Source organism: Moschus berezovskii, chromosome 4 (assembly GCF_049115385.1).
Source record: "Moschus berezovskii isolate FMDL1 chromosome 4, NW_MosBer_1.0, whole genome shotgun sequence".
NCBI lineage: Eukaryota > Metazoa > Chordata > Mammalia > Artiodactyla > Moschidae > Moschus > Moschus berezovskii.
In genome coordinates, this window is record NC_142463.1 from 73,367,716 (window position 1) to 73,393,250 (window position 25,535).

General features: G+C 45.1%; 1 protein-coding gene across 7 annotated transcripts in view; it reads left to right on the plus strand.

Annotated features, from left to right (window-relative positions):
* SLC44A3 (solute carrier family 44 member 3) overlaps window positions 1–25,535 on the plus strand; it is a 92,737-nt gene that overhangs the window by 54,395 nt on the left and 12,807 nt on the right. For 4 of the 7 annotated variants that reach the window (XM_055404075.2, XM_055404077.2, XM_055404080.2 and 1 more), the window contains 2 exons: window positions 1,805–1,891; window positions 22,586–22,723. In XM_055404075.2, the coding sequence (XP_055260050.2) occupies window positions 1,805–1,891; window positions 22,586–22,723 (225 nt within the window). The remainder of the gene's footprint in view (window positions 1–1,804; window positions 1,892–22,585; window positions 22,724–25,535) is intronic. The other 3 variants (XM_055404076.2, XM_055404078.2, XM_055404079.2) reach the window with 3 other exon arrangements.

Consider the following 25,535-nt stretch of genomic DNA (forward strand, 5'->3'; position numbering starts at 1 on the left):
GCTTCCTTACCTTGAAATGCACACTAAGCCATCACCCCTGATCAGAGAGTATTTTCTGTTGAAATATTGCTCAACTACATATTTGTGACTTAAAGAGACATTTCCACATTGATAAATCTTCCTACTCTGGCTGTTGCATTTTGAAATTGATCCTTCAATCTTAGGAAACTTGGAGAAAGATTTCTTGAAGAACAGAGCAACTTTTTATTTCAAGTAGATTCATATAGTTTATATATATTAAATATATTCATGTATGTATATCATGCTCTGCTTACTTGCTCAGCATCTGCCTACAATGTGGGAGACCTGGGTTCAATCCCTGGGTCGGGAAGATCTCCTGGAGAAGGAAATGGCAGCCCACTCCAGTATTCTTGCCTGGAAAATCCCATGGATAGAGGAGCCTGGTGGGCTACAGTCCATGGGGTCGCAAAGAGTCGGACACGACTGAGCACCTTCACTCACTCACTCATGGACTATAGCCCACCAGGCTCCTCTGTGTATGGGATTTCCCAGGCAAGAATACCAGAGTGGGTTGCCATTTCCTCCTCCAGGGGATCTTCCTGACCCAGGGATCAAACCCGTGTCTCCTGTGGCTCCTGCATTGCAGGTGGATTCTTTACCGCTGAGCCATCAGGGAAGCCCTCATATATGTATATATGCATGTGTTTTATATATAAGTATGCATTAGTACTAGCTAATCATAAGTTAATAAACATCAGGGAACTCGCTGTACCCCCCAGAGCTAGGCACCTTAAACTCTTTGGGGAAACAGCTTCTGTAAATCTAACAGTCAATGACTCAGCCTCTATGGCTGAGGTCTAAGAGGTTATTTATCACTTCCTAGATCCCATAAGGACTAAGGGGTCAAACTCCCTTTTAGTGATGTCACTGTTGGGGAAATGTGTCCTTTCTTAGGTTAAAAAAAATAGTCTTCCTCAGCAGCCTTACAGCCCCATACTGTACCTGCAGTATAAGCATTTCACACGGCCACTGTGAGATCCTCCTTACATTAAATGGCTCATTCACAACCATAGCCAGGCTGAAAATTATTCAGGTCAGATTTCATCCAGTGGAATTAACACTAGGACAAGAAAATGTCTATATAAGGCTAAGTTGTCCCTGGGGTCCTAATAGAAAACTATTTCAGGATTCCCCCCCACACCCCAGTCTGGGCAGTAAGATACATTTAATCACCCCTTCCCCCAACAAGTTTTATTAATTCATCCATTCTTGAGTTATACTCAAGTTGAAGTTATATTTCAAAGGACTAATTTATCCCCGAAAATTTAACCCTGAAAGTCTTAATATGGGATGTATTTCCAAAAAATTAAACCTGATTTTTTTGTGTATGTGAACACACAACTAGGTCTTAGTTTTATTTTCTGGGATGTGAATTTCTCATGAGTATAAGCTATGGTTTGAAAAAGCAGAGTTTATGCTTGAAGACACTTAGGAAAAGATGAAGGAAGAGAGGGTTTTTTTTTTTTGTTTGTGTTTTTTTTACTGGAACCAGAAGGTCTGGTTCACCTTTGCTAGTAAAAGCAGGCTAATCCATTTCTCTTTCTGCTGAAGTCAACAGCACTCCTAACAGGTAAGCCCGCAGAAGAGAACCCTTGCTTATCAGTATAGTAGTGATAATAATTAGTAGTAGCAGTAGCATATACAGAATAGAGGAACTTCTGTACGCATGAGGATTGCTGTGATGCTTCTCCAGGTAGGAACAGGGTGTGCCGGGAGACACTTCTGTGTGCCTCCTTCCTGTGCTGTTGGTGACACTGTTCCTTTCTTTCCGAACCTGACCCAGCAGGACGGTGCCTTGTCAAGGTGCGTGTCCCAATGCTGCTGCTGCTGTTTCTGGTGTCTTGACAAGTGCTTGCGCCATCTCAACCAGGTACGTCTCCTGCGCCGGGGACACACGGTGTGAGGGCCTGCCAGTGGGCACCGTCTCTTAAGCCAGGGGTTAGCCACTTTTTCTGTAAAGGCCAGATTGTGTAAAAGTTTTCAGGTTTTGGGTCATTTGGGTCTCGGTCACAGCTACCCAGCTCTGCTGCCGCAGCAGAAAAGCAACCGCAGACAGGATGTAACTGGATGGGCCTGAGTGTGTTCTAGCAGAACTTTACTTATGGGCACTGAAATCTGAATTTTATTTTCTGTTTTTGCTCCCCTGTGTCTTTGTTGTAGTGCTAGGGCTCAGTTGCCCCACAGCATGTGGAATCTTAGTTCTTCGACCAGGGTTCAAACCCACATCCCCTGCATTGGAAGGTAGATTCTTAACTGCTGGATCACCAGGGAAGTGCCTGAAATCTGAATTTTATATTTCTTATGTATCAAGACATATTCTCCTTATTTTTAATTTATCCAACTTTTTAACATGTGAAACTTATTCTTACCTCTGTCCAGAGGGAAGCGGAGATGGATGGATGGATCTGGTTCCTTGGCTGTCGTTTGCAGTCCTTTACCTTAGAACCTTAGGTCATCAATACAAGTCTTCAAATTCTGAAAGAAATGTGTCTCTCTTTCAAAAAAAAAAAAGAGGAGGAGTCTTTAGAAACTCTAATACAATGTATATGTATCAACTGAGAGCTAATTCTCAATGTCTTCTCCAAGAACTATAATTTTCCTGAAATAAGAAAAGGACGGCCTCCCTAATTTTTATATATTTCACCAGCTTTTCACTTTCAAGCTATAAATATTCCTTGAAAAATTATATACTGTGATTGTTTGAATTTCAGATTTTTTTCCTCCTGAGTCTTTCAACCGGTGGAAAATTAGATATGTATTTTATTTTTCTGTCGATAATTTAGGAAATTTTAATAACCCTTAGTCAAATTTATACAAAGCAGTATTTTTGTAAATCAGCAGACTGTTTTATAATTTAAATGTTCACAGCACTCGCCTAGAAAAGTACTTCTTATTTTTACCCCTCTTCCTAATAAATGTACCAGTAGAAGAAGTAAAGGGACTAATTAGGCCATCTATGTTTAATGTCTTATAAATGGTATTAAGAATACCTTTCACTATTCAGGGGAGATTGTAGTCTTCTTGTAGTAAAGCCCTATATTTAAGGCTCTTCTTAAGACTCTTGGCATACATTTTAGCGTGTGTTTAGTTTTCACTTGGATCACTTCAAGCAGGCGTGTATAAAGCACAGTGAAATACTATTGCATCTATTGAACCTTTCAGAATGGTAGGTCCCATAGCAAGTCAAGCCAGACCCTGTGAATGTCTTGTCACAGTGGAATGTACCAGCCTCTCTCCCCTAGAACTCTGTGTACACATCCAGACACCAACTTATTCTATGAAGATGCTATTGAGATGCATTACAAATATGTACTGTGGTAAAATACATATACATGAAAATCAAGCTAAGATCCATATAGACAGACTAGAAAGACGAAAGCAGTGGAACCTTTGATATACCAATATGTTGGCCACATGGTCCTTTAGGGCCCTAAAACTGAGTTGCTGTTCCCTCACAGTAATAGTAAATTCAGGTTCTTTCCATGTCCCTCTTTCACTGCTTCATAGACCCCCACCCTGGGGCTCTATGGCTGCTGCAGGGACCACCACTTCAGGAGAGGAGAGAAATGGTGAGGAGGAGGAAGGATGGGCTCTGGGCTCATATCAACATCACCACCTCCTGCCCCTGCCTTCCAACCAGAGAAGCTCCACTTTTATCTGGTTGAGAAGTGGGATTCCACTGAAGGTTCCATTTAAAGACAGGCTCTGCTGCTTGAACACACTTGAAGCCACTGTCTCAAACTATGATCTTGCTTGTTTTCTCTGCCCTCTTATCCTAAGGGACATACTTTCTGCATTCTGACGTTTCAGCATCTTATATTAACCCTTTACTTTTGGGAGTTCAAGATGTTTCCAAAATCATAAGTAGTATTAGTATTAATCACAGTATAATTATTATAAATTGTTGAAATCCTTTTAACAGACGTACAATGGGAATGATTGTCCCTGAATCACAGAAAGACTCAGCTAGCCTCGAGGATCCAGCTCATGGTGAATCAGTATTGCAAACAGGGATAGATCTTTGAATTTTGATCATGGTGCCAGTGCATTGTGCCTGGACCTAAACCAGCTGTCAGAGCAGCTTTTTAAAAAAATATGTATATATATATATATCTTTTTCATTTGCTTATTTGGCTATGGGATCTTCAATCTTTGTTGTGGCATATGGGATCTTTAGTTGTGGCACTTGAACTGTTTAGTTATAGCACATGGGATCTATATCCCTAACCAGGGCTGGAACTTAGGCCCCCTGAATTGGGAACTCAGGGTTTTAGCCACTGGACCACAAGGGAAGTCCCTCAGAGCAGCTTTAACATGGGGTGACTCCTATAGGTCTGGGAACTGCTAGGTGATGTGGGCATTGCTGGGAAGCCTCGGGTTTCGGAGACTGAGAAAGAAGAGAAGCATAAAAGAGAAAGAAGCAATGTGAATACTGATGAGGAGGGGAAGGTCACCTGTTGTCCTGACAACTCCTGGAAAGCAGAGTGAAATGAAGATTTGTAGGGGCTTCCCTGGCAGTCCAGTGGTTTAGACTCTGTGCTTCCAATGCAGGGGGTACGGGTTTGATCCCTGATGGGGGAACCAAGATCCCATATGCCATGCAGCATGGTAAGGAAAAAATAAAAAGATTTGTAAGAATAAAGATGATTGTTGTGGAGTCGTGGCCAGAGCTATTGTCGATCTCATTTGGCAGTGGACAAAGGAAAGGGAGCTTAAAGTGAGAGAAGGAATTTAAATTAGCCTTTGAAGAATTTCCTGGCACTGGAATCAGTTGCTAGGAAAAGATTTTCTCTGGAAATCCGATTTAAAAGAGTTGAGGCTTTTTTTTTTTTTTTTTAAATTTTGCTAGTTTTGTGTAGAAAGAGCCGGGAAATGCAAGAGGAGAATGAGATCCATTTGTTACCATCAGAACCCAGATGCTCTTCTTTACTTAACATCAAGGAGCCGGCTGTGTTTCAGCTTTGCTGCTTAAAAGCCTAATCCGTCTTCCACGACCCTGGGAGGGAGGCTAGTGGCAGTTGCCGCATTTTGTCGATACCCAGCCTAAAAGTACAAGATAATTCACCTGCAGGGTAGGGAATGAAATTCCACATCTCATCGTTTCTCATTACTTGCCTCTCTGCATTGTAAATCCCAAGTGTGTGTACACCTCACACATTTTATTTATCCAACATCTATTTATGCTGTATTCAAACCATTTGTACAAGTTGTAACGAGGAGGGGACTGTGGTGAAGCAGAGTCAATATAAAGCAAATCAGGGCTTCAAGGAGCAGACAAACTAGTGTGGGGAATGGGGAGACTGTGAGACACTTGCATGAGATATTTATATAGCTGTATGTGCTGGAATGAGGTCTTTGAAGTTCAGGAAAGGGAGTTTTGGTATGGGGAGGTGCTTTGACTTGATGATTAGGAGAGCTTGCACTGAAGAGCTAGGATTTGTCAGGCATGAGCATAGAGCACCAGCAGAGGTCACAGCTGATAGAAACAACAGTAGCCACGGCTTCTTGGCATTCACGGGCTTCCCAGGTGGCGCAGTGGTAAAGAATCTGCCTGCCAATGCAGGAGATGCAAGAGACATGGGTTCAGTCCCTGGTTTGGGGAGATTCCCCTGGAGTAGGAAAGGACAACTGCTCCAGTATTCTTGCCTGGGAAATTCCATGGCAGGCTAAAGTCCATGGGGTCGCCAAGAGTCGGACACGACTGAGCACACAACGTACGCACTTGACCCTCACTGTATGGCTAGTTGTGAGCTCAGCACTTTCCTGCAGTAGATCAATTGTGAGTTTTCACTGCAGCCCCCTGAGATAGTTATCTCCAACATATAGATGAGGAAACCGAGGCTTAGAGAGGGCCCATAGTTAGTTAGTGGCAAAACTAGGAGTTGAATCCATATCCATGTTGCCTCTGGGACCCAAGCCCTGAACTCTGTGCATTTTGAAACAGCCAGAGAGGGAGTCACAGCCACTGTCTGGGGTGCGTCTCTTGAGCGCCTGCCCAAGCCAGAGTCCAGACTGGCTGTTGAGCAAGGCTGGTGTCGGGCAGATTTTTGTGGAGGAGGACAGGAAAGGTGTGGGAACAATGAAGGGGCTGAAGGCTGGATCAGGCAATTATAAACCCAGAAAAGGCCAATCAGGGTGGTCTGAGCCCACCTCCTCCCCTCAGGCATGTCTGTGTCAGAGCTTCGGGGAGGCCAACTGGCCAGACTGTTCTGAGTTCTTCAGATGAGATCCTGCAGCCTCCCCCTCCCTCCAGCACTTTGCAGGAGCCCAACTGAGAAGTCCGCAAGTGGGACCTTGCAGGCTAGCCCATCAGCAGGAGGCCTGTCCCTTATTCTTATGGTCCACACATGGCTCCCATGGAAATGCCTTCCTGAGTGCACATCTTGTCCACGGAGGACCCCAGACATCTGAACTAGTGCTGATGGTGGCTTTAGGTCAGTGTTCCTCTAGGTCTGACACCCACTGGCGGGCTTACTGGTTTGGGAACCGTCTTCCTGATGGTTCCAAACTGGTTAAATGTTCCAGAATGTTCTCTCTTCAATTCTTACAGGCAAATGGTATAATTTCATGGATTTTCATTTTCATATTACAACTAAAGGCTTTTTACCAACCAGTAAAGTGCCTGGTATGTTTGCACATGCATGGTCAGTCACTCAGTTGTGTCCAACTCTTTGGGACCCTATGGACCATAGCCCACCAGGCTCTTCTGTCCGTGGGATTTCCCAGGCAAGAATACTGGAGTGGATTAAAAAAAATAATAATGCTGGAGTGGGTTGCCATACCCTTCTTCAGGGGATCTTCCCAACCCAGGGATCAAACCCATATCTCCTGCATCTCCTGAATTCCAGGCAGATTCTTTACTGCTGAACCACCATAAATCTTATTGAAGTGTGTCATTTGGGAATCAGGAGTGGTGTTTTACTTAATTTCCTGAGGTCTCAAATTCATAATTCTGTTGAGATGTCTGACTGCCAAAGTGAAGCCTAATGAACATTTAAGGCTTGTGAGTGAGCCCAGGCAGAGTTGGGATTTTGCAGACTGGGGAAGGAACCCTTACTGTGGGTACCACCAGAGTCCCCTTTGTTTGGCTGTGTTGTTCAACTGCAGCCCTACTTGTCTTGTTTCCCACTTCATCTCTGATGAGTATCTGGCTGTTGTTTAATGTACCGTATGTTTATCATGTTGAGCGTTGCCTTCCTTTTCAATTCTTTGCTCTTCCGGAAGAAGTGGGAATGGGTGTAGAAAGTGAGCTATCAGCTAGGGTCAAACAGGTTTGAAAACGATTTCCAACCTGTCTCCTGGGAGGAGCTCTTAAGTAAAGGCAGCCCCTAGTCAAGTGTGGCAGCAGTTGGTTTCTGCCTTCTTGGTGGAACTTGGGTGAATCCTTCCACCTCACTGAGCTTCTGCAGAAGAAGAGGGTCAGTTTAAATGACCTGAGGTCCTCGTTGGGTGTGCTCAGCCCTGTCCTGGTGGCTTGCTGAGAGCTGGGGCACACAGGTACCGTGTTACCACATTGCAGCTGTGACATGCTTTGTGTGGAATGTGGGGCAGGGTGGAAAACCTGAACTGTGTGTCTTCCATTGTGTCCAGAATGGCAGGATCTTTTTCTTTTTATATTTATTTGTTTGCTTATTCAGCTGCACCGGGTCTTAGTTGCAGCATGTGGAACCTAGTTCCCTGACCAGTTCTAGAACCCAGGAGCCCTGCATGGGAGCATGGAGTCTTCACTGGACCACCAGGAAAATCCTGCATATTTTTTTTTTTCATGTTGCTATTCTTATCCATGGTGAGGACTTACCCTGGGATCACAAAGGTGGGTGACGCTTTATGTTGCCTGGATCTCAAGCCTCCAGAATCTTGTCAGGCGGACTGAGGATGTGAGTGAACCACTATCTTCATCCCCTTATGGCAATTCTCCCAACACTGCTGCTGTAATGACAGCAACAAATACATCCAACTGGTGACCAGATGCCCATAAAATGCCAGTCACATCAGTCATTCTTAACGGTGGAGGGTAGTGTCCAGCAGCTTTTACCCCCCATTTCTACTGTGGGCCACTATGCAGGGTAGCTGGGTGAATCTCTGCCATATCTCTTGGTCAGCGACTTGAGAGGATGGGGTGACTCAGATCTGCCTTAATGCAGCCCATCAAGCTGCCAGCCTGCTTTACTGTGACGTCTGTCTCGATATGAAATATCAAGAAATGCATGCAGAGATTATTGCCTCTTAGCATTTGACTGGAAATGCCCATAACTTCCTGACTTCTGACTAACAAATATACTGGTCAGAAAAACTCCAGATAATCCTGTCGAATCCAGTACGGAGAAAAACTTGCTGCTACTTGGCAAGCATACGCGTCTCTCCCCTCCCTACTTCATCCCCCACCCCACCCCACCCCCGCTGCCTGCCCCTGCTTGTTTTTCAGGGCACAGAAAGTTGGGCTTCGTCTTCTAAGGCTTTGTGGCAGACTTAACTCTGTAATACCCCAAAACCTTCTCTCCCCCCCACCGCCTCCCTTGAAGTTAGCTTGATCTCAGTGCTTCTCTTTCTCACAGGCCATCAAGAGCGAGGGCACTGGGTGACTTTTCTGTGTCTGGTTTTGGTTCATCCTTAGCCAGCTGGCAAACCTCCAGGGACTCCTCTCTTCTCCCCAGAGCAGCATGTGCAGCTCAGAAAAGAAAAGTAATGAATATTGTGCAGTTCCTGTAAGGTGATTATGAAAATGATGTAAAGGTTCTTAAGAGGACATGGTTCTTGGGGTAGTTGACATTGCCTCATCACAGAGTGGCCAGTCAGCTGTTCTTTCCATGACAGTGGCGGTTCCGAATCCTGCCACCCCCGCCGACCGGCTTAGAGCTATTCTGGGGTGGCCAGCTGACGGCGAGAGCCCTGGAGAGATGCCTCTGTGTGAGCATGGTGTAGAAGGAAACACACACGTGTGTCAATATGATCGTTTACATTAAGGCCCATTTATAGATGATGGTAATCCTCATGGCCCAGCTGTTTTGTGCCAAATGCTACTGTCCTGACTTTAGATAGAAAGGAATTGAGACACCTCTCTATTAGAGGCCCCAGACTGTCTGGGAGAAAACTGACTGTGTCCTCATGTTTCCTGGTGTGTGGTTCAAAACCTGCTGGACTAAAGGCCCTGGCTTTATGTGGCTTCCTGGGGAGCAGCCTTGCTGGAGCCTGGCTCCCACCTGCCGTGGGTGTGTTGCAAAGCTCAGACATCAAGAGGGTGTGGCGCTAAAGCTTTCTGCCCCAAGTGGGCCTCAGCAGCCTCTCATCCTTCTGGGGAAAGGCCCAGTACACAGTTGGCATCTGTCTTTCCTGACTTCAAATTCTTTTACCTTCTCAGAGAAGCAGTTACTGTTTGTTGAATGAATGATGGCCTTATTATAGGGAAGGAAGGGTGAGTTATGTAGGGGGCCCTCAGTTAATCAGAAAATGCTCTTGGGAGGCAACTGTTGGGCTCCCTCCAAGGTGTGCAGCAATCTCCCAGATGGCTCAGTGGTAAAGAATCCACCCGACAATGCAGAAGACACGGGTTCTATCCCTGTATCAGGAACATCCCCTGGAGGAGGAGATGGCAACTCACTCCAGTATTCTTGCCTGAAGAATTCCATGGATAGACAAACCTGGCAGGCTACTATCCATGGAGTCACAAAGTGTTAGACACGACTGAACACACGCATGTGTGCACACACACACATGCCCATACAAGGTGTGCAGCTCCTCAAGACAGGAATACCTCCCACTTAGCAGGCACTGTGTGTGCCAAGCACCAAGCTATAACTGCTTCACATGTATTAACCCCCTTCATCCTCACAAATAATCCTGTGAGAAAATCACCCTTTTTCTTTTTCTAGAAGAAGATGACACTTAGATTCAGAGAGGCTAAGTAGCAACTTGCTCCAGGTTCAGTTCAGTTCAGTTGCTCAGTTGTGTGTGACTCTTTGCGACCCAATGGATGGCAGCACGCCATGATTCCCTGTCCATCACCAACGCCCAGAATTTACTCAAACTCATGTCCATTGAGTCAGTGATGCCATCCAACCATCTCATCCTCTGTCGTTCCCTTCTCCTCCTGTCTTCAATCTTTCCCAGCATCAGGCTCTTTTCCAATGAGTCAGTTCTTCAAACCAGGTGGCCAAAGTATTGGAGTTTCAGCTTCAGCATCAGTCCTTCCAATGAATATTCAGTACTGATTTCCTTTAGGATGGACTGGTTGGATCTCCTAGCTGTCCAAGGGACTCTCAAGAGTCTACTCCAACACCACAGTTCAAAAGCATCAAATCTTCAGCGCTCAGCTTTCTTTACAGTCCAGCTCTCACATCCATACATGACTACTGGAAAAACCATAGCTTGACTAGACAGACCTTTGTTGGCAAAGTAATGTCTCTGCTTTTTAATAAGCTATCTAGTTTGGTCATAACTTTTCTTCCAAGGAGCAAGCATTTTTTAATTTCATGGCTGCAGTCACCATCTGCTGAGATTTTAGAGCCCAAGAAAATAAAGTCTGTCACTGTTTCCACTGTTTCCCCATCTATTTGCCATGAAGTGATGGGACAAGATGCCATGATCTTAGTTTTCTGAATGTTGAGTTTTAAGCCACCTTTTTCATTCTCTCCTTTTTCACTTTCATCTGGAGGCTCCAGGTTACACAGAAGGAAAGTACGAGAGTTGAGTGTTAAGGTTTTGGGGACCTAATAAGTCATCCCCTCTTCCTAATAAAGTTCTGAATGGGGAGATCCAAGAGACAGCAGATGAAGATTAAAAATACCACCTTGAATATCTAGTGGCTGGGGTGGAAAGTGCATTGTAAAAGCAGGTTATTAATGTTTTACCCTTGGAACAAAGAGACCAAACCATTCTCTCCCAAGTCCAGCCAACAGCGTACCCCAGCTCCTGAAGTCTCCCCTGTAAACTCAATGGATAAGCTGAGAAGGTGTGTTCCCAGGGGCAGGTGGATCCCAAAGTGCTGAGCCAGCCTGTGCTCTGCCCCTCCCTCCACATTTTCAGGACATATTGCCTTATTGTTCTTTCTCCCTTCCCGTCATGGCATGTTCTAGGTATGCTGCAAATATGCTGAGGGAGATGGCCTGTGTTTTTAACTTTGACCTATGGAAACTGACTTTTGAGTCAGCAAAATCCAATTTTCCTATGAATAAGGAAGCAGGTGACCCATGAAAACACTGAGCTCCAATGAACAGTGTTTGACCTGAGGTGGAGGCAGTTGCCCGTTGACTCCTCCTGTGTTCTTCACACCCGCAGTCTAGTGCCTGCTGTGGGCACCACACTCACAACTGAGGCTGGGTCAGCATCTGTGATGATGGCCAGGGTGGTGGCCGGGCAGGGGGATGGTTCAGATGGAAGATAGGACTTCCACGATCCAAGTCTGCAACATTATCCTAAGTGCTTAAGAAATGGAAAGATTATAGATTAGCTTTGACATTTCCCAAATTCATTTAGTGTGGGAAATGAAATTAAACCGTCAACTAGCTCCTACCTCAAATCTAATCTTCCTCATGATGGAGAGCAGGTGTCTTCATGTCATTTCTCTTTATCTGCATCTGCTTCTGGAACAGAGTTGTTGTCTGAGGTTCAGACTGCCCACCTCTGAAGCCATGCCCTCTCCTCCTCACTGCCATACCCTTCTAAGGGACTGAATGTGGTCTTCAGCTATCGCTCCCTGACTGTTTTTGTCTTAGGCTTTAGACTTGCTGGGAGAAGGTATTGATTGTTGGCCAGAGACTAGAGAATGCATTCATAAAATTTTTTTATTTTAAAAGGAAGGTGGTGTGAGTCACAGTGGTGGAGGGAGTAAAAGCCACTTTGATGTGGCTGAGACTGATTTCACATTCTGCTACAAGCTAGAGCCTGACGGTGTTCTGGGCTGCCACTGCCACTATGTGAGTCTCAGCTTTGACTGACTTCCACATAGCTGTGAACCACAACCACAATTTCAGATGTGCAAGAAATACTGTATCGTGACTCTCAACCTAATTTCTGGCTGTGAACTCCCATTCCACTGAACTGGTAGAAAGTTTAATCCTTTGTTCTTGGGCTATGCCTCCATGGGGTTATACAAAGTATCAGGTAGCCCCGGGCATTAGTACACACAGCTTGCCCTTGAGACGTCCATCCTCCTATCCTCATGGCTCCTTCAGGCCCTGCTGGGGAAGCAGGAGTCTTCTGGAAGGCCGTCTATGGCCCTGTCTGCCTAGATGTGCCTGTGGATAGGGTAATCAACCCTCTTGCTTTGCCTGAGATTGTTCTGATTTTAGTTCTGAAAGCCCCAGGTCTCTGAAACCCTCTCCTGCCCAGCAAACCCAGACCCTGGGAATGGACACTTCCATTTAGAGTCCTGCCACTTCTCCATGCTCTGTTAAAAAAAAAAAATAGCAGACCTGGACATGTGTTTGGAACCCACAGATCTCTCCCTCTCCTTCCCCAGTTCAAGGGGGTCTCATTTTCTAATTGGGGGTACAGGAAGACTACGCCTACCTTTTGTTCCCAGACACTGGGGTCATGTTGGGAACCCCCTTTCTTCACCTTCTTCACTGGTAGGAAAGGTTTAGAGAGCTAAAATTTTGGAAATCAAAAGCCAGTGAGAATGTCACACTGAGCATCTTCTTAGTACCCTACCCCCAGCTCCCTCCCCTCACCTGGGGGAATGAGTCCTGTGGGAATGAGGCAGACAGAGAGACCAAAAAAACGAGAAAACAGATGCAGGTAGAGAACAGAAGTCATGAGAGCAGAGTGAGCCATTACACACACTGGGGACCGCTAGACAGTCCTCCTTCCATTTAAGGTCTCATCTCTACCGACATTTCAGAAACGAGGTCTGTGAAAAATAGGGGAGGAAGTGACTAAGAGCATTTTGGCACAGTTGGCATTTTTATCTAGGCAGGGCTAGAAAGTTCCTTAAAGTTTTGTCAAGTGGATTCAGTCTTTGAAGTTCTTCAAGAAGTTTTGTCTTCTCCCTCCTTTTGCCTTTTCCAGAAGGCCTCAGCTGGCACAGGGGTGGGGCAGGGAGAAGCATTTGCTAGACTTGCATTCATCCAAGGAGTGAGACAGCTGAGGCCGGATGACTTCATCAGGAAGCATCTTGGTGGGGGCAAGAAGGGCCCTCAGGGACTGTTGGCCCTGCCAACATCTTGCCTCCATCAAGGCAGCAATAAAGAAACTTCATGAGGTCCAAGAACACAAACCTGTCAGCCTGGCTCAGTGCCCGGTGCCCAGCCCTGAGCCCAGTGGAGGCACACCCTCCATACATGTCTTTGGATGGAAGGATGAGCCCCTGCTTTCTCAGCACCAGCCCTGGTTTGTGCTGCCTTCACACGGCCTATAGCATCTGCTAGGAATATCAGGGAGACAATAAAGAAAAATGCCAGCTCATAAGAGGTGCCCTCACTTGTTGGAGCTGCCCTGACAACACCTAGGACTGACTTCAAGGGAATCTGCTTTCTGAGCAGAAGTGCTAGTGGTTAGAGGAGGCCAGGATGGAAGAGCAAGTAGTCTTTGGAGCTTCAGGAAGAAGAGATCTGTTATTAGAGCCAGTGTCTTTAAACAGATGCATTTTTCTTATAAGAGAATTTCCATTGCTTGCTGGGCCAAGCCATGCACAGAGCAGTGATTACCCCCAGCAACCTCTTAATCGATTACCAGGCTCTCTGTCAGCAGGCCTCACAGGTCAACTGTTGCTTTGCCAGCCCCACTCGCATCAACAGCATGTTCATGAAGGGACATGTACCTGACTTAGAAATTATTCCCCCAAAATGTGCAATATATGAAAACATGTAAACATTCCCATTTCTGTTCCCCATCTCTCTCTTGCCATTTCCTTAGGCCTGAGCTTCAAATCAGAGATGTTTGACATTCTCTTAGGATCCAATCTTCTCGGGTCTGTGAAAAACATAGCCATTTCAGCTCAGACGGTTGCCCAGTCGTGTCTAACTCTTTGCAACCCCATGGACTATAGTCCCCAGGCTCCTTTATCCATGGGATTCTCCAGGCAAGAATACTGGAATGGGTTGCCATTTCCTCCTCCAGGGGATCTTCCCAACCCAGGGATTGAACCTATGTCTTTTGTGTCTCCTGCATTGGCAGGCAGATTCGTTACCACTGTGCCACCTAGGAAGCCATTTATTGAGTTTTTATGGTCTGTGAGGCACCTTGGTAAACATTTATATACATGGTCTAAGTTTGTCCTCTCAAGGACACCATGCAGGTGTTACTGCCACTGTACAAATGAGGAAGCTGAGGCCAGAGGCTGAAGAGCTTACCCAGGATGCTAGCTGCTAGGTGGGGATCCTATGACTTCAAGTCTGTAGCCCTACTGGCTTCACCAAGCTGCCTGGAGTTCCCTGTCAAGGGTCAGAGTAAGGAGGAGAGGAAATCAATGGTCTTCACTCACCAGGGACAGCCAATCAATTTCAGCTTTCTAGTAAAGCTGAAAGTCAAAAAATAGTAGGAGCATTTCCCATCCCCTCTCTTTCCCTTTGCACAGATCCACAACTTTAATTTTGCCGTATGAACACCCAGGCCTCCCTTTGCCTCTCTGTTTTTCACCACCAATTATTTCCAGGTCAGATGAGGTTGAAGCAGGGAGAGCCCTCCGTAAGGGCCTGGGGGAGGCAGGCGGCACTCCTGCACAGCCCTGTATCCAGGGCCTGCTCATCACTAAGCACTGCATCCTTGTCCTGGCCCGTCTTCCTGGAGGGGCGCAGAACTCTGCTAGCATATCAGTGATGGCCGAGTTCAGCAAGATGCAGTGGCCTGACTTGACTTTTTCTGGGTTTGGGGAGAGAAGAGGGCATGACTGTGAATATCCGATTCATGTCTATTTTTTATCACCTCTGCCTGGTCATTTAGCCTCTTGAGACTTCTTCATTAGTCAAATGAGAGGGTTTTCCAGGGTGGCGTCTAGGATAACCTTTTAATCCTAACATTCTACTGAAGGAACAAATGGACCCATGAATTGAATTTGGCTTTGGATGAAGTATTATTTGGAGGCCATTCTTGGTTTGCAGAAAGCATCTTTCTTTATGCAGTCAATGTGCATGAGCCGCACAGAGAAGGCGTTGCAGCTGAGGGCCTCGCCCCACCCCCTACCCCATACCCTGCAGGATAGAGTCAGAGCAGCTGGCCCAGAGCTGAGTGTCAGGCAGCAGAGACAGTGGCTGCGCTGCGTACGTGCCACTCAGTAACTAAGACTGTCACTATGGAAGAAGCTGTATATGTCAAACTTCTGATAAAGTCACGGCAGTGACGAAACACACTAAACTCGGGAGGCAGGAAAAAACGGGGGAGGATTCATCTTTCACTATCTGTGCTGCTGAAACTTAAGCCATGGTGTTGAAAAACAAGACTTCTAACCTCTTAACGTTTTTCACAATAATTTTAGAAAGATTGGTTTTTGTTAGAAACCGAAGTCTTGTATGTGAAAATACATTTGTCTGACATTCAAATAGTCCTGCAGTTTCAGTTTCGTTTTGTTGAAGTCGAATTCACATTCGTGCTTTCATTTAACAGTACTTTTTGTTTCCGGTTTTAGGACCCATGCTTACCTGCCCATCCATCCTCTCTTCCGTCTGTCTCCCTGCTGTGCAGCTTTGTGGGGAAATACTGGGGTGACGTCCACGTGATATTAGCTATGGTTATTTCTGAGGGGAGATGTCAGAGTAACTTTTTCTTGCTTTCTTGTTTGTCTCTATGTTGATTGATTTTCTTTAAAGACGAGCATGGAAATGATAGAGCCATTCTTCTAAAAAAATAAGCAAAAGGAAAATACATTTTAAAGGAGCAAACATGACCACACTGCCTGTGTGTGTGTGTGTTAGTTGCTCAGTCGTGTCCGACTCTCTTCAACCCCTCAGACTGTAGCCGGCCAGGCTCCTCTGTCCACGGAATTCTCCAGGCAAGAACACTAGCGCCCGGCTTTACTGGCAGTATCAGGCCCCAGCCAAGGCAAGTTTCTTCCTCACCTGCCTCCTGCTCCCAAGCCCGAAGGGCCTGGCAGGTTTCCCCACTCCCCATCTCCCTGGACCAGAGTAACTGGTGAGCGGTGATCTCTTGGACAGAGCCGGGCGGCAGATGCCAGGCCCGGAGGCTGTGCCCCTTCTCCCTCAGCATGTGTTTGTGATAAAAACGGAGCTGAGATGAAAGTCACTTGTGATGGTTCCTGCGAGTCTTACCAGAAAAGACCCCTGGATGTACCAGGATGGCTCTGGGCACAGATTTCACTGTATTTCTTTCAGTCCCTAGGAAAGTATGAACACCAGTGTTATTTATTCATCATTCTGTGTCTCAGGTTTGTTTTCATAGTTCTTGTTTTATTTTGAGTTAATAAATATCAGGATTTTGTGAGGAAGGCACTCCAGAAATAAAGCTGACTATTCATGGCAGGGCTTTTGGCAAATGCCTTTCCTCCTGTGCAGAGGGAAACTCTGTTTACCTTTCTGAAGAGTCAACAGAAGCTCGGGTTCACAGTTCCGCCACCAGAAGAAGGGCCCGCTTCAGTTTCACAGGCGGACTAATGGCTGCCCTTCGCTGATGAAGGACGCGGGGTGGACTGGGCTGGCTTCCGGCTTGAGTTGAGGGAAAATGTGCTTTCTGTGTAAAAGCTGCAATTAACATTCTTGGACAACTTTCCGAGTAAATCAAAGAAATAGTCCAAATTTTCTGTTGCCTAAAATGACGCTTTAATCTCTTTTCTTTCTCTTCAAAAATAAGAATTCTCTGTGAAATGGGAATAATGTGCCCATGGTAATTATTTCACTGAGTTGTGGTGAGAAGCACATCAAGTTAGATGATAGCAGGAGGGTGCCTGGTCCACTTTGAAGTACTGTACAAACATGAAGCATCTTTAACGGGAACCTGAGAGCGGGTGTTAGTGTGGAGTGACATTACTCAGCGGGGCTGCTGAGCCAGTCTGTGGAGGCAACGTTAACAGGAACCCAGCCTCTTTCTACTAACCCATCCTTGGGTCTTTTTAATGATACGTCTCCTGAGAGCACCACTTTATTATTTTGAATCTTTTGGAAGGAAGCACAAAGTACAGCTCAAAGTAAATGTTTTCCTGATGGGCCTGAATGAGTCAGAGGTCCATTTCTTGTAAGTGATGCGATGTCGGTTGCATGCATGTATCAGGGGTATGCCACCCAACCTCTCTGCGCTCTAGTTCTCATCATCCACTTGTGGTTGTTAAGAGGGTTAAATGTTTTCAGGGGAATACAGAGCAAGGTCTCGCACATAGTCTGTACTCCGTGAGTGCTTGCCGCTTCCAGTTATTTATTGACACACAGAAGTTGCACATCTGCCTACTGATAGCAAAAGAAAAAAAAGGCTACCGGAACAAATTAGGAAGCTGCTTCCAGGTTTCTGGCAAGCAGACATATCCCTAAGGCATCGCTTGAAGTGGGGTAGAGGTGAGCAGAGTCCCTGTCATGAGTTTAAATCCTATTGCTTTTATTTTCTCCCCACAGAAGAGTTCATTTCGAGGGAATCTGGCCCCTGGCTTCTGACAGCTAATGATACCAAAGTACTCAGTGTCTGAGCAGTCACGTTGCAGGAAGGGGGACCCCTTCCAGGGCCCGAAACTGGGCTCTTGTCTAACACTCGGAAATGAATTGTCTGAGGAGACACATGTGCTGACAAAGCAAGAGATTTTATTGGGAAAGGGCTCCTGGGCGGAGAGCAGGAGGGTAAGGGAACTCAGGAGAACAGCTTTATCACATGGCTTGCAGTCTCGGGTTTTGTGGTGATGGGATTAGTTTCTGGGTTGTCTTTAGACAATCATTCTGACTCAGAGTCCTTCCTGGTGGTGCACGCTTTGGTCAGCCAAGATGGATGCCAGAGAGAAGGACTTTGGGAGGTGGTTGGACATGTTGGTGTCTCCTTTTGTTCAAAAGGAGACATCAACTCTTCCGATTGGTGGAGGTTTATTAGTTCCACGTTCCTTACCAGGACCTCCTGTCATAAAACAACTCATGCAAAGGGTTACTATGGTGCCTGGCCAGGGTGGGCGGTTTCAACCAGTGTGCTTCCCCTAACAACTGGGCATTAGGTACAACTCAAGCAGATCCCAGGAGGCACAGTGGAGATGTCTGGGGGCCCCCCAAAGGCTTTAGTGAGAATGAGCTTTGGGAGGTGCAGGGCTTTTTGGCTCAACAGAAGACGGTGAGAAGAGATCTGCCCTGAACTTTCACGGGGCAGCCTGGGGGAGCTTCCAGAAGCACAGACTGTGCCTTCCTGTCACCCCCCTTGCTCCACAGCATGACGTTTCAGCCCCGCTGAAGTCCGGGTCTTGGGGAGTCCCACCACACTTCTCTGCTTACCCCTGAGTGTCACTTCACTGTCTCCTGCTGCCGCCTTGGCCCCATCTACCCCCGTTCCCTGCAGGGAGCCAGCCCAGTGCCAGTTCTCTGACATCTTCCACCCCTTCCCCTCCCCCATGAGCCCTCCTCCCCTCCCCACAGGCTGGGTTTCCACTCCACTATGCTGCTGCCTCACTGGAGCTTGAGTCGTAGCTCATTATTCACGAGTCCTCCCAGCCATGCAAGCCCCCCGCCACCCTCCCCTGCAACTTGTGACAGACCCTGGTGGACTGTCCATGAGAGTCTGAAAGCTAATCCACCTGTACCTGCAGGGAGTCCTCAGTCCCAGGCAAGAGAGTGACAGTGGGACCTAGTGTTGAGGTGTCAAGTGGATAAACCTTCCTTGTATTGATTTTGTGTTTTCATGGGTTCCATCTCAAGGCACAGACATGTCCACTTGTTCAGTCATGCTAAAGAAACATGCACACTGAATTTTGTCTGGTGATAAAAGCCTGGTGCCGCTACCTCCTTTTTTCTTTTTTCAGGATCTCATGATTAACCTTGACCACCAATACAATGTATTCTCGGTTCCTTATTGTATCAATTCTTTCCTAACGTGTTGTTAGGGTCTGCAGATCACTTTAGCGTTCTGTCATCCCAGGAAGATGCCAGTGCTCCAAGCCAAGACTTACAGCACTTAACACTTAACTGCCGTCCATCTTCCAGTTGCCTGACAAGGAAACACTTCTCCTCAGAATAAGTATGAATTAGCTAATGCTGAAACTTCAGAAATTTTCAATCCATATCCTGTATCATGAGTGATTCTTCCCTCCCCCAGCTCCTCATTCAGACATTAATTCTAGGTCTTTCTGCAGCAGGCAGGGTTGAACCTTGTGGTAAAATACTAGTGGTGCAGTAGCGGCAGGAAGGTATATATATAATTTCCCTGTCAGAGTGGTTTTAATGCTCTCCTTCATGGGGCATGATACATTAGAGAAAGGATAAATGGTTACGTGCCCCAAGATCTGTGGAGTCAACACATGTGTGAGAAATTACCATTTTAACATCTAATTATTTTAGCCAAGGAACAAAATCTATTTTTATTGCTTATGAGCAGTGGTGGTAAACTAACTACGAGGTTGTGATCTGTAGGAAAAGGAAATCTTCACAGAAATTGTATACCCAGCCTGAAACAGGGAGACCACCAAGAACCACAGTTTAAGAGGAGATGTGGAGGGGTGGAGGCTGGGGACAGAACCCAAAGAAAGAGGCCGAGTGGCATGTGGGCCTGCTGCTGAGCAAGATCACGCGGGGACCTGGGGTGTCATCTGGGAAGCAGGTCCTGCCTCTCCTGGGTCCCTGCGAATGTGAGGGATTAAAGCCTACAGATGAAGAAACCGCTGGTCCTTTCCGCACCTCCTCAGTGCTTAAAGAATGGCCTCTGTGTTTCCCAGTTGTAAATGAGATCATCATTGGTGAGGTCTGGAGGAAAATAACCACCTTCTATTACATGCTTTCTATGTGCCTGTGCTTTGCTAAATGTTTTATAGGGAAAATGTTCTTTAATCCTCCCAACATCCCTTTGCAGTAGGTACTATAATTCATTTTATAGATCAGGACATTGAAGTCTGACAGGGGGTAAATCAACCAAAATCGACAGCCAGTCAGTGGTAAAGATTGAAGACTGGGATTTGAACCCAGAGATTACCTACCAGCAGGGCCTGTGCTTACCTTAAGCACCATGCTTTTAAATAGCCTTTTGATAGTGTCATATCCAGAAAGTTGGAATGAAAAAAAAAAAAAGCTCCCTAATGTTCCAGAGCACTTGGGGCAATGCCCTTGACCTTGGTTTTCAGTCTGTAAAAGAATGATTCCTTCATTTACCTACCTGCCCTGCACATATGTCTTCAGGACATTGAGTTGGTGGTGAGGGCTCTGAGAACCTTAGATGATCAAAGATGCTTAATCAGATAATGAGCAATGAGTTTTCATATAACTTCTCAAGACTTAAGTCCTCAAACTAGTGGACTTAAGTCTGCCAACAGGCAGTTTGAGATTTTAAAAGTGAATTTTACATGCATAAGTCAGAAATCCAAAGTTCTTGTGAAATACCATTAAGGCATTTCTGCAGGGACCTCATCTGACATCTGATGGAGAATATCCTGCTGAGGCAGGCAGGGTGCCCTCCCTGGGGAGGTGAATACCCAATCTTTCATCTTTGAGAACCAAATATTCCTTTCTAGTTGACTGTGGAGAAGAGGGAATTACCAGGAGAGGGTGGGTTAGGTTGCAGGTGTGCAGCGAGGCGATTCAGTTGTGCATGTACGTGTACCTATTCTTTTTCTAATCATTTCCCATTTGGGTTGTTACATAATACTGAGTGGAGCTCCATATGCCATACAGTGAGTCTTTGTTAGTGTCCATTTTAAATATAGCAATGTGTACATAGCCAAAAAATAAGATAATTCTACAGCCTTACTCCCCTTCGCTCTGATTAAGACATGCACCACTCAGGGCTGGATTACTGCAGTAGACTCCAAGTTAGTTTCTTTACAGTGTTTTTGAATGGGTGTATGAAAGGATTAGCTTTATATCATGAAATAAAAAAAAACTTTCATCCTTTAAGCCAAAAGGAAAGGCAAAACCGAAGCAGGTAACATTCCAATGTATTTTCCAAGGGAAGTTATAAATTATTGTAAACTGGCAGTGCAAGTAGCGTTTTAAAGATTTCAGGGGAAATGTAAATAGATGGCTTTGAAATTATCATATAGTTATAAGGAAAAGGTATTTTGGAAAAATGACCCAAGAAATCTCATATGAACACATACACCCACTTGTCCTCTTTGATTTAGTAATCCCATTTCTGGAAATTTATCCTTAAAAAATGATCCAAAATCATGAAATTAAGATGTTCCTTGCATAGTTATTTATAATAGCAAATATTTGAAATAGTTTAAATATGTCCTAGCAACATATGTGCATGCATATATACACTTCTGATATAATATGTATTTATTAAAAATTAGAATAATAAAAGTCAAGGAGCAACATGAAGATGCTTATTTATTTCCTATGTAAAGTAAGTGAGATGTATAACAGTGACACTGCACCATTTAAATTGTATATCTTTTCACTTCTAGAATTTCTATTCCATTTTTCTTCTATGCCTCTTCATTTTTCATATCATGCTGTTCATTCTTTGTGGTCACTCTTCCTTCTGTCATCTTCTTAACATCATAAACATACTTCTTCAAATGCTTTATTTCAGATTGTTCTCAAGGTGCAGATTCTCTTGGTTGATGCGCTGTTCATTTCCTTGAGTCTCCTGTAAATTTTTCCTGTGAACACTTCATCTTCTTCAAGTATGGTTATCTGTGGGGCTCCACCATTCCCTGGCCTGGGGGATATGGTTTCCTCTGCCTCTGCCCAGACCCTAGTCATTTCAGGGGTCCCAGGCAGAGGTTGCATTTCTTGACCAATTTCCTTGAATGGCTGAGTATAAATTCTGTGATTGTACAGACAGATCAGTTTCCTGGCATTGGCCTGAGCAGTTTCTTACCGCAAGGGGTCCAACCCCAAGCCCCTCACTCCTAAAGCCCTTACTTGATTCCCTGCCCACTGAGTCTTTGTGGTTCAATGCTCACCATTAGGTAGGGTCTGCTTTGTTTCTAGTACCTAAACTTCTTTGCCCTCAAACTCTGCTATGCATTAAGATAGTTGTGCAGTACTCATCATTTAATCCACTGTATTGACCAGAAATATTTCTTTTCCATTTACTACAATTATGTGAAAATATATGTGCATATATTCCAGAGACTGAAAGGGACTTTGAAATGACTTTTATGGGTAGAGATAGTGGGTTTACCGGAGAAGGCAATGGCAAGCCACTCCAGTGCTCTTGCCTAGAAAATCCCATGGACAGAGGAGCCTGGTGGGCTACAGTCCATGGGGTCGCTATTAGTCGGACACGACTGAGCGACTGCACTTTCACTTTTCACTTTCACACATTGGAGAAGGAAATGGCAACCCACTCCAGTGTTCTTGCCTGGAGAATCCCAGGGACGGGGGAGCCTGGTGGGCTGCCGTCTGTGGGGTCGCACAGAGTCGGACACGTCTGAAGCGACCTAGCAGCAGCAGCAGCAGTGGGTTTACAGTAACTATTTTGCAAATATTCTGTACTGGCATTGTATTATCTTTAAAACAGTAAAACTCATCATGTTTTTAACCATTGTCTTTTATTTCAGAATGCATACACTACAACTGCCATTAATGGGACAGATTTTTGTACATCAGCGAAAGATGCACTCAAACTCTTATCTAAGAATTCAAGTCATTTTTCATCTGTTAACTGCTTTGGAGACTTCATAATTTTTCTAGGAAAGGTAGGATGTCTTAATTAAAATAATAAAGTAACTTGGGATCCAAAAATTAAGCCATACAACAAGACTTTGACAGAGAACTGTTTCCTGAGCGCTTACTCTGTGCTGGGCCTCATCCTCTCATTTAATCATCAATCCTGTGAAGTATCTCTGTTTCACAGGTGAAGAAACTAGGGCTAATAATTTGGCTAGGATTCCACAGTAGGTTGAGTCAGGATTCAAATCTTGGTTTTACTCTTAGCTATTATCCATTCTCAGAGAAGGCAATGGAAAGCCACTCCAGTACTCTTGCCTAGAAAATCCCATGGACGGAGGAGCCTGGTAGGCTGCAGTCCGTGGGGTCGCTAAGGGTCGGACACGACTGAGCGACTTCACTTTCACTTTCACACATTGGAGAAAGAAATGGCAACCCACTCCAGTGTTCTTGCCTGGAGAATCCCAGGCAAGAGAGCCTGGTGGGCTGCCGTCTATGGGGTCACACAGAGTCGTACACGACTGAAGTGACTTAGCAGCATTATCCATTCTACCATTGTGATCCCACTTTTTCATATCTAGAAGTTAGACTATGACTTCAGAGAATAAATGTTTTATAGGGGTTGTCATAAAAATATATGAAAATTGGAACTTCCCTGGTGGTCCAGTGGCTAAGACTCCATGCTCCCAATGAAGGAGGCCTGAGTTCAATCCCTGCTTAGGAAACTAGATCCCACATGCTACAACCAAGACCCAGAAGAGCCAAATAAATATAAATGAATAAATATTTAAAAAAATATGTTTGGACATAGTGTTAAAACCTGATGAAATGTCTACATTATTGAGTATTAATTTCCTAAACATACATAATTATTGATATCTCAAATGGAGCCAGTTGCATTCCTGCTGTCATCTTTTTCTAAGGAGTTGTATGTCATCTTGTGAAAACCTCATTTTTCCTATCTACGAACTAAAAATAACATCCCCTTGCCAGGTTGCAGTTTAGAGTCCCTGAAGTAGTTCTCCAGCCCCTTCTTGACCATGCCTTGGGTTGAAGGTTCTTTATACCGGCTAGTGTCTCTTTCCGTGTAGTTGTCACTCACTGGGCTTAATTCAGCACACCTCAGTTTGCTTTGTCCTACTTTCACCTGATTGCCTTTCAAATTCTTGAATTTCACAGTTTCACAGGCATTCTAACCCTCCTTCCACATCTTCACTTTTCTAAGCTAGGCATCCTTGCTTCTTCCAGCCATGCCTCCTTACAGGACACGGATGCCAGTGGCTTTCATGGAGCCCCAGGGTGAACAAGATCTAGTCTCCACTTGTGCGAGTGCCAAATATGGGGACTCATGGCTCCTTGTTTAGCAGTGTGTGCTCTGTGGCATTTGGTGTATGTCTCCAGTGCATCACTGTCACGATGAGCCGTCAGGAACAAGTTAGAACACGCTTGGATTTCACAGGTGTGTGCTAACTGCATATATATTTTAAGGCGCAGCAGGGCCCCAGAGACTTTCCATGTGACAGTAGCTCTAGAAGCACAAACTGATTACGCCTTTTAAAACAGCCTAATAATCCAAGTTGTAGCTAAATGGATAATATTGTTTACATTAGCTTGGTAGGGTTGTGGGTGATACATTTTGTAATAATCATTTCCAAAAATTTTTATTGTTTCATTTTTATAACAGACTTATGTTTTATTTTAGGCAGTAATTCATTTTCTTGTATTTCTCAAAAGGAACACATAATTACTGATGGGTTTTTTTTTCTTTTGAATGAAGTGGCATGCAGATTCACATCCATCTTTATGGATATCCAAGCACAATGAGGGTTTATGGATATCCAAGCACAATGAGGGTTTATGGATATCCAGGCACAATGAGGGTTTATGGATATCCAGGCACAATGAGGGTTTATGGATATCCAGGCACAATGAGGGTTTATGGATATCCAGGCACAATGAGGGTTTATGGATATCCAGGCACAATGAGGGTTTATGGATATCCAAGCACAATGACGGTTTATGGATATCCAAGGACAATGAGGGTTCTGGAGGGTTCCATTTTGCCTGGTAAAGAATTAGGTTCCTCATGGCCTGTAATCATTTCCTGGAAATATAGTAATTACATATAGCAAAAGTCTATTATCCTATTATCCCTACACCAGCACTGGAAAGCCCATCCACTTTAATCCCCAGGATAAAAGTAATCACACATTAAACTACAGTACATCCACTTGATTGATGCATCCTTGTTTTTAAAAATAAGGGTGTATAAAAAAATTTTTCTAATGAAGATGCTTACTGTAGTTTTTAGTAAAAAAAAGAAAACAGACTAAAAATTTTGTGAGGTACCATTGTTGTTTAGTTGCTCAGTTGAGTCCGACTGTTTTGTGACCCCATGGACTGTAGCCTACCAGGTTCCTCTGTCCATGGGAATTCTGCAGGCTAGAATACTAGAGTGGGTGGCTATTTCCTTCTCCAGGGGATCTTCCCAACCCAGGAAGCAAACCTGCATCTCCTGCAATGGCAGATGGATTCTTTATCACTGAGCCACCAGGGAAGCCCTGAGGTACCATTCCGTTCCGTTCCATCGCTCAGTTGTGTCCGACTCTTTGCGACCCCGTGGACTGTAGCCTACCAGGCTTCTCCGTCCATGGGATTCTCCAGGCAAGAATACTGGAGTGGGTTACCGTTTCCTTCTCCAGGCGATCTTCCCGACCCAGGGATCGAACCCGGGTCTCCCACATTGAAGGCAGATGCTTTAACCTCTGAGCCACCAGGGAAGCCCATTACATGTACATAAATTTAAAAAATTAGGCATAGATGAAATGAAAGTATATATAC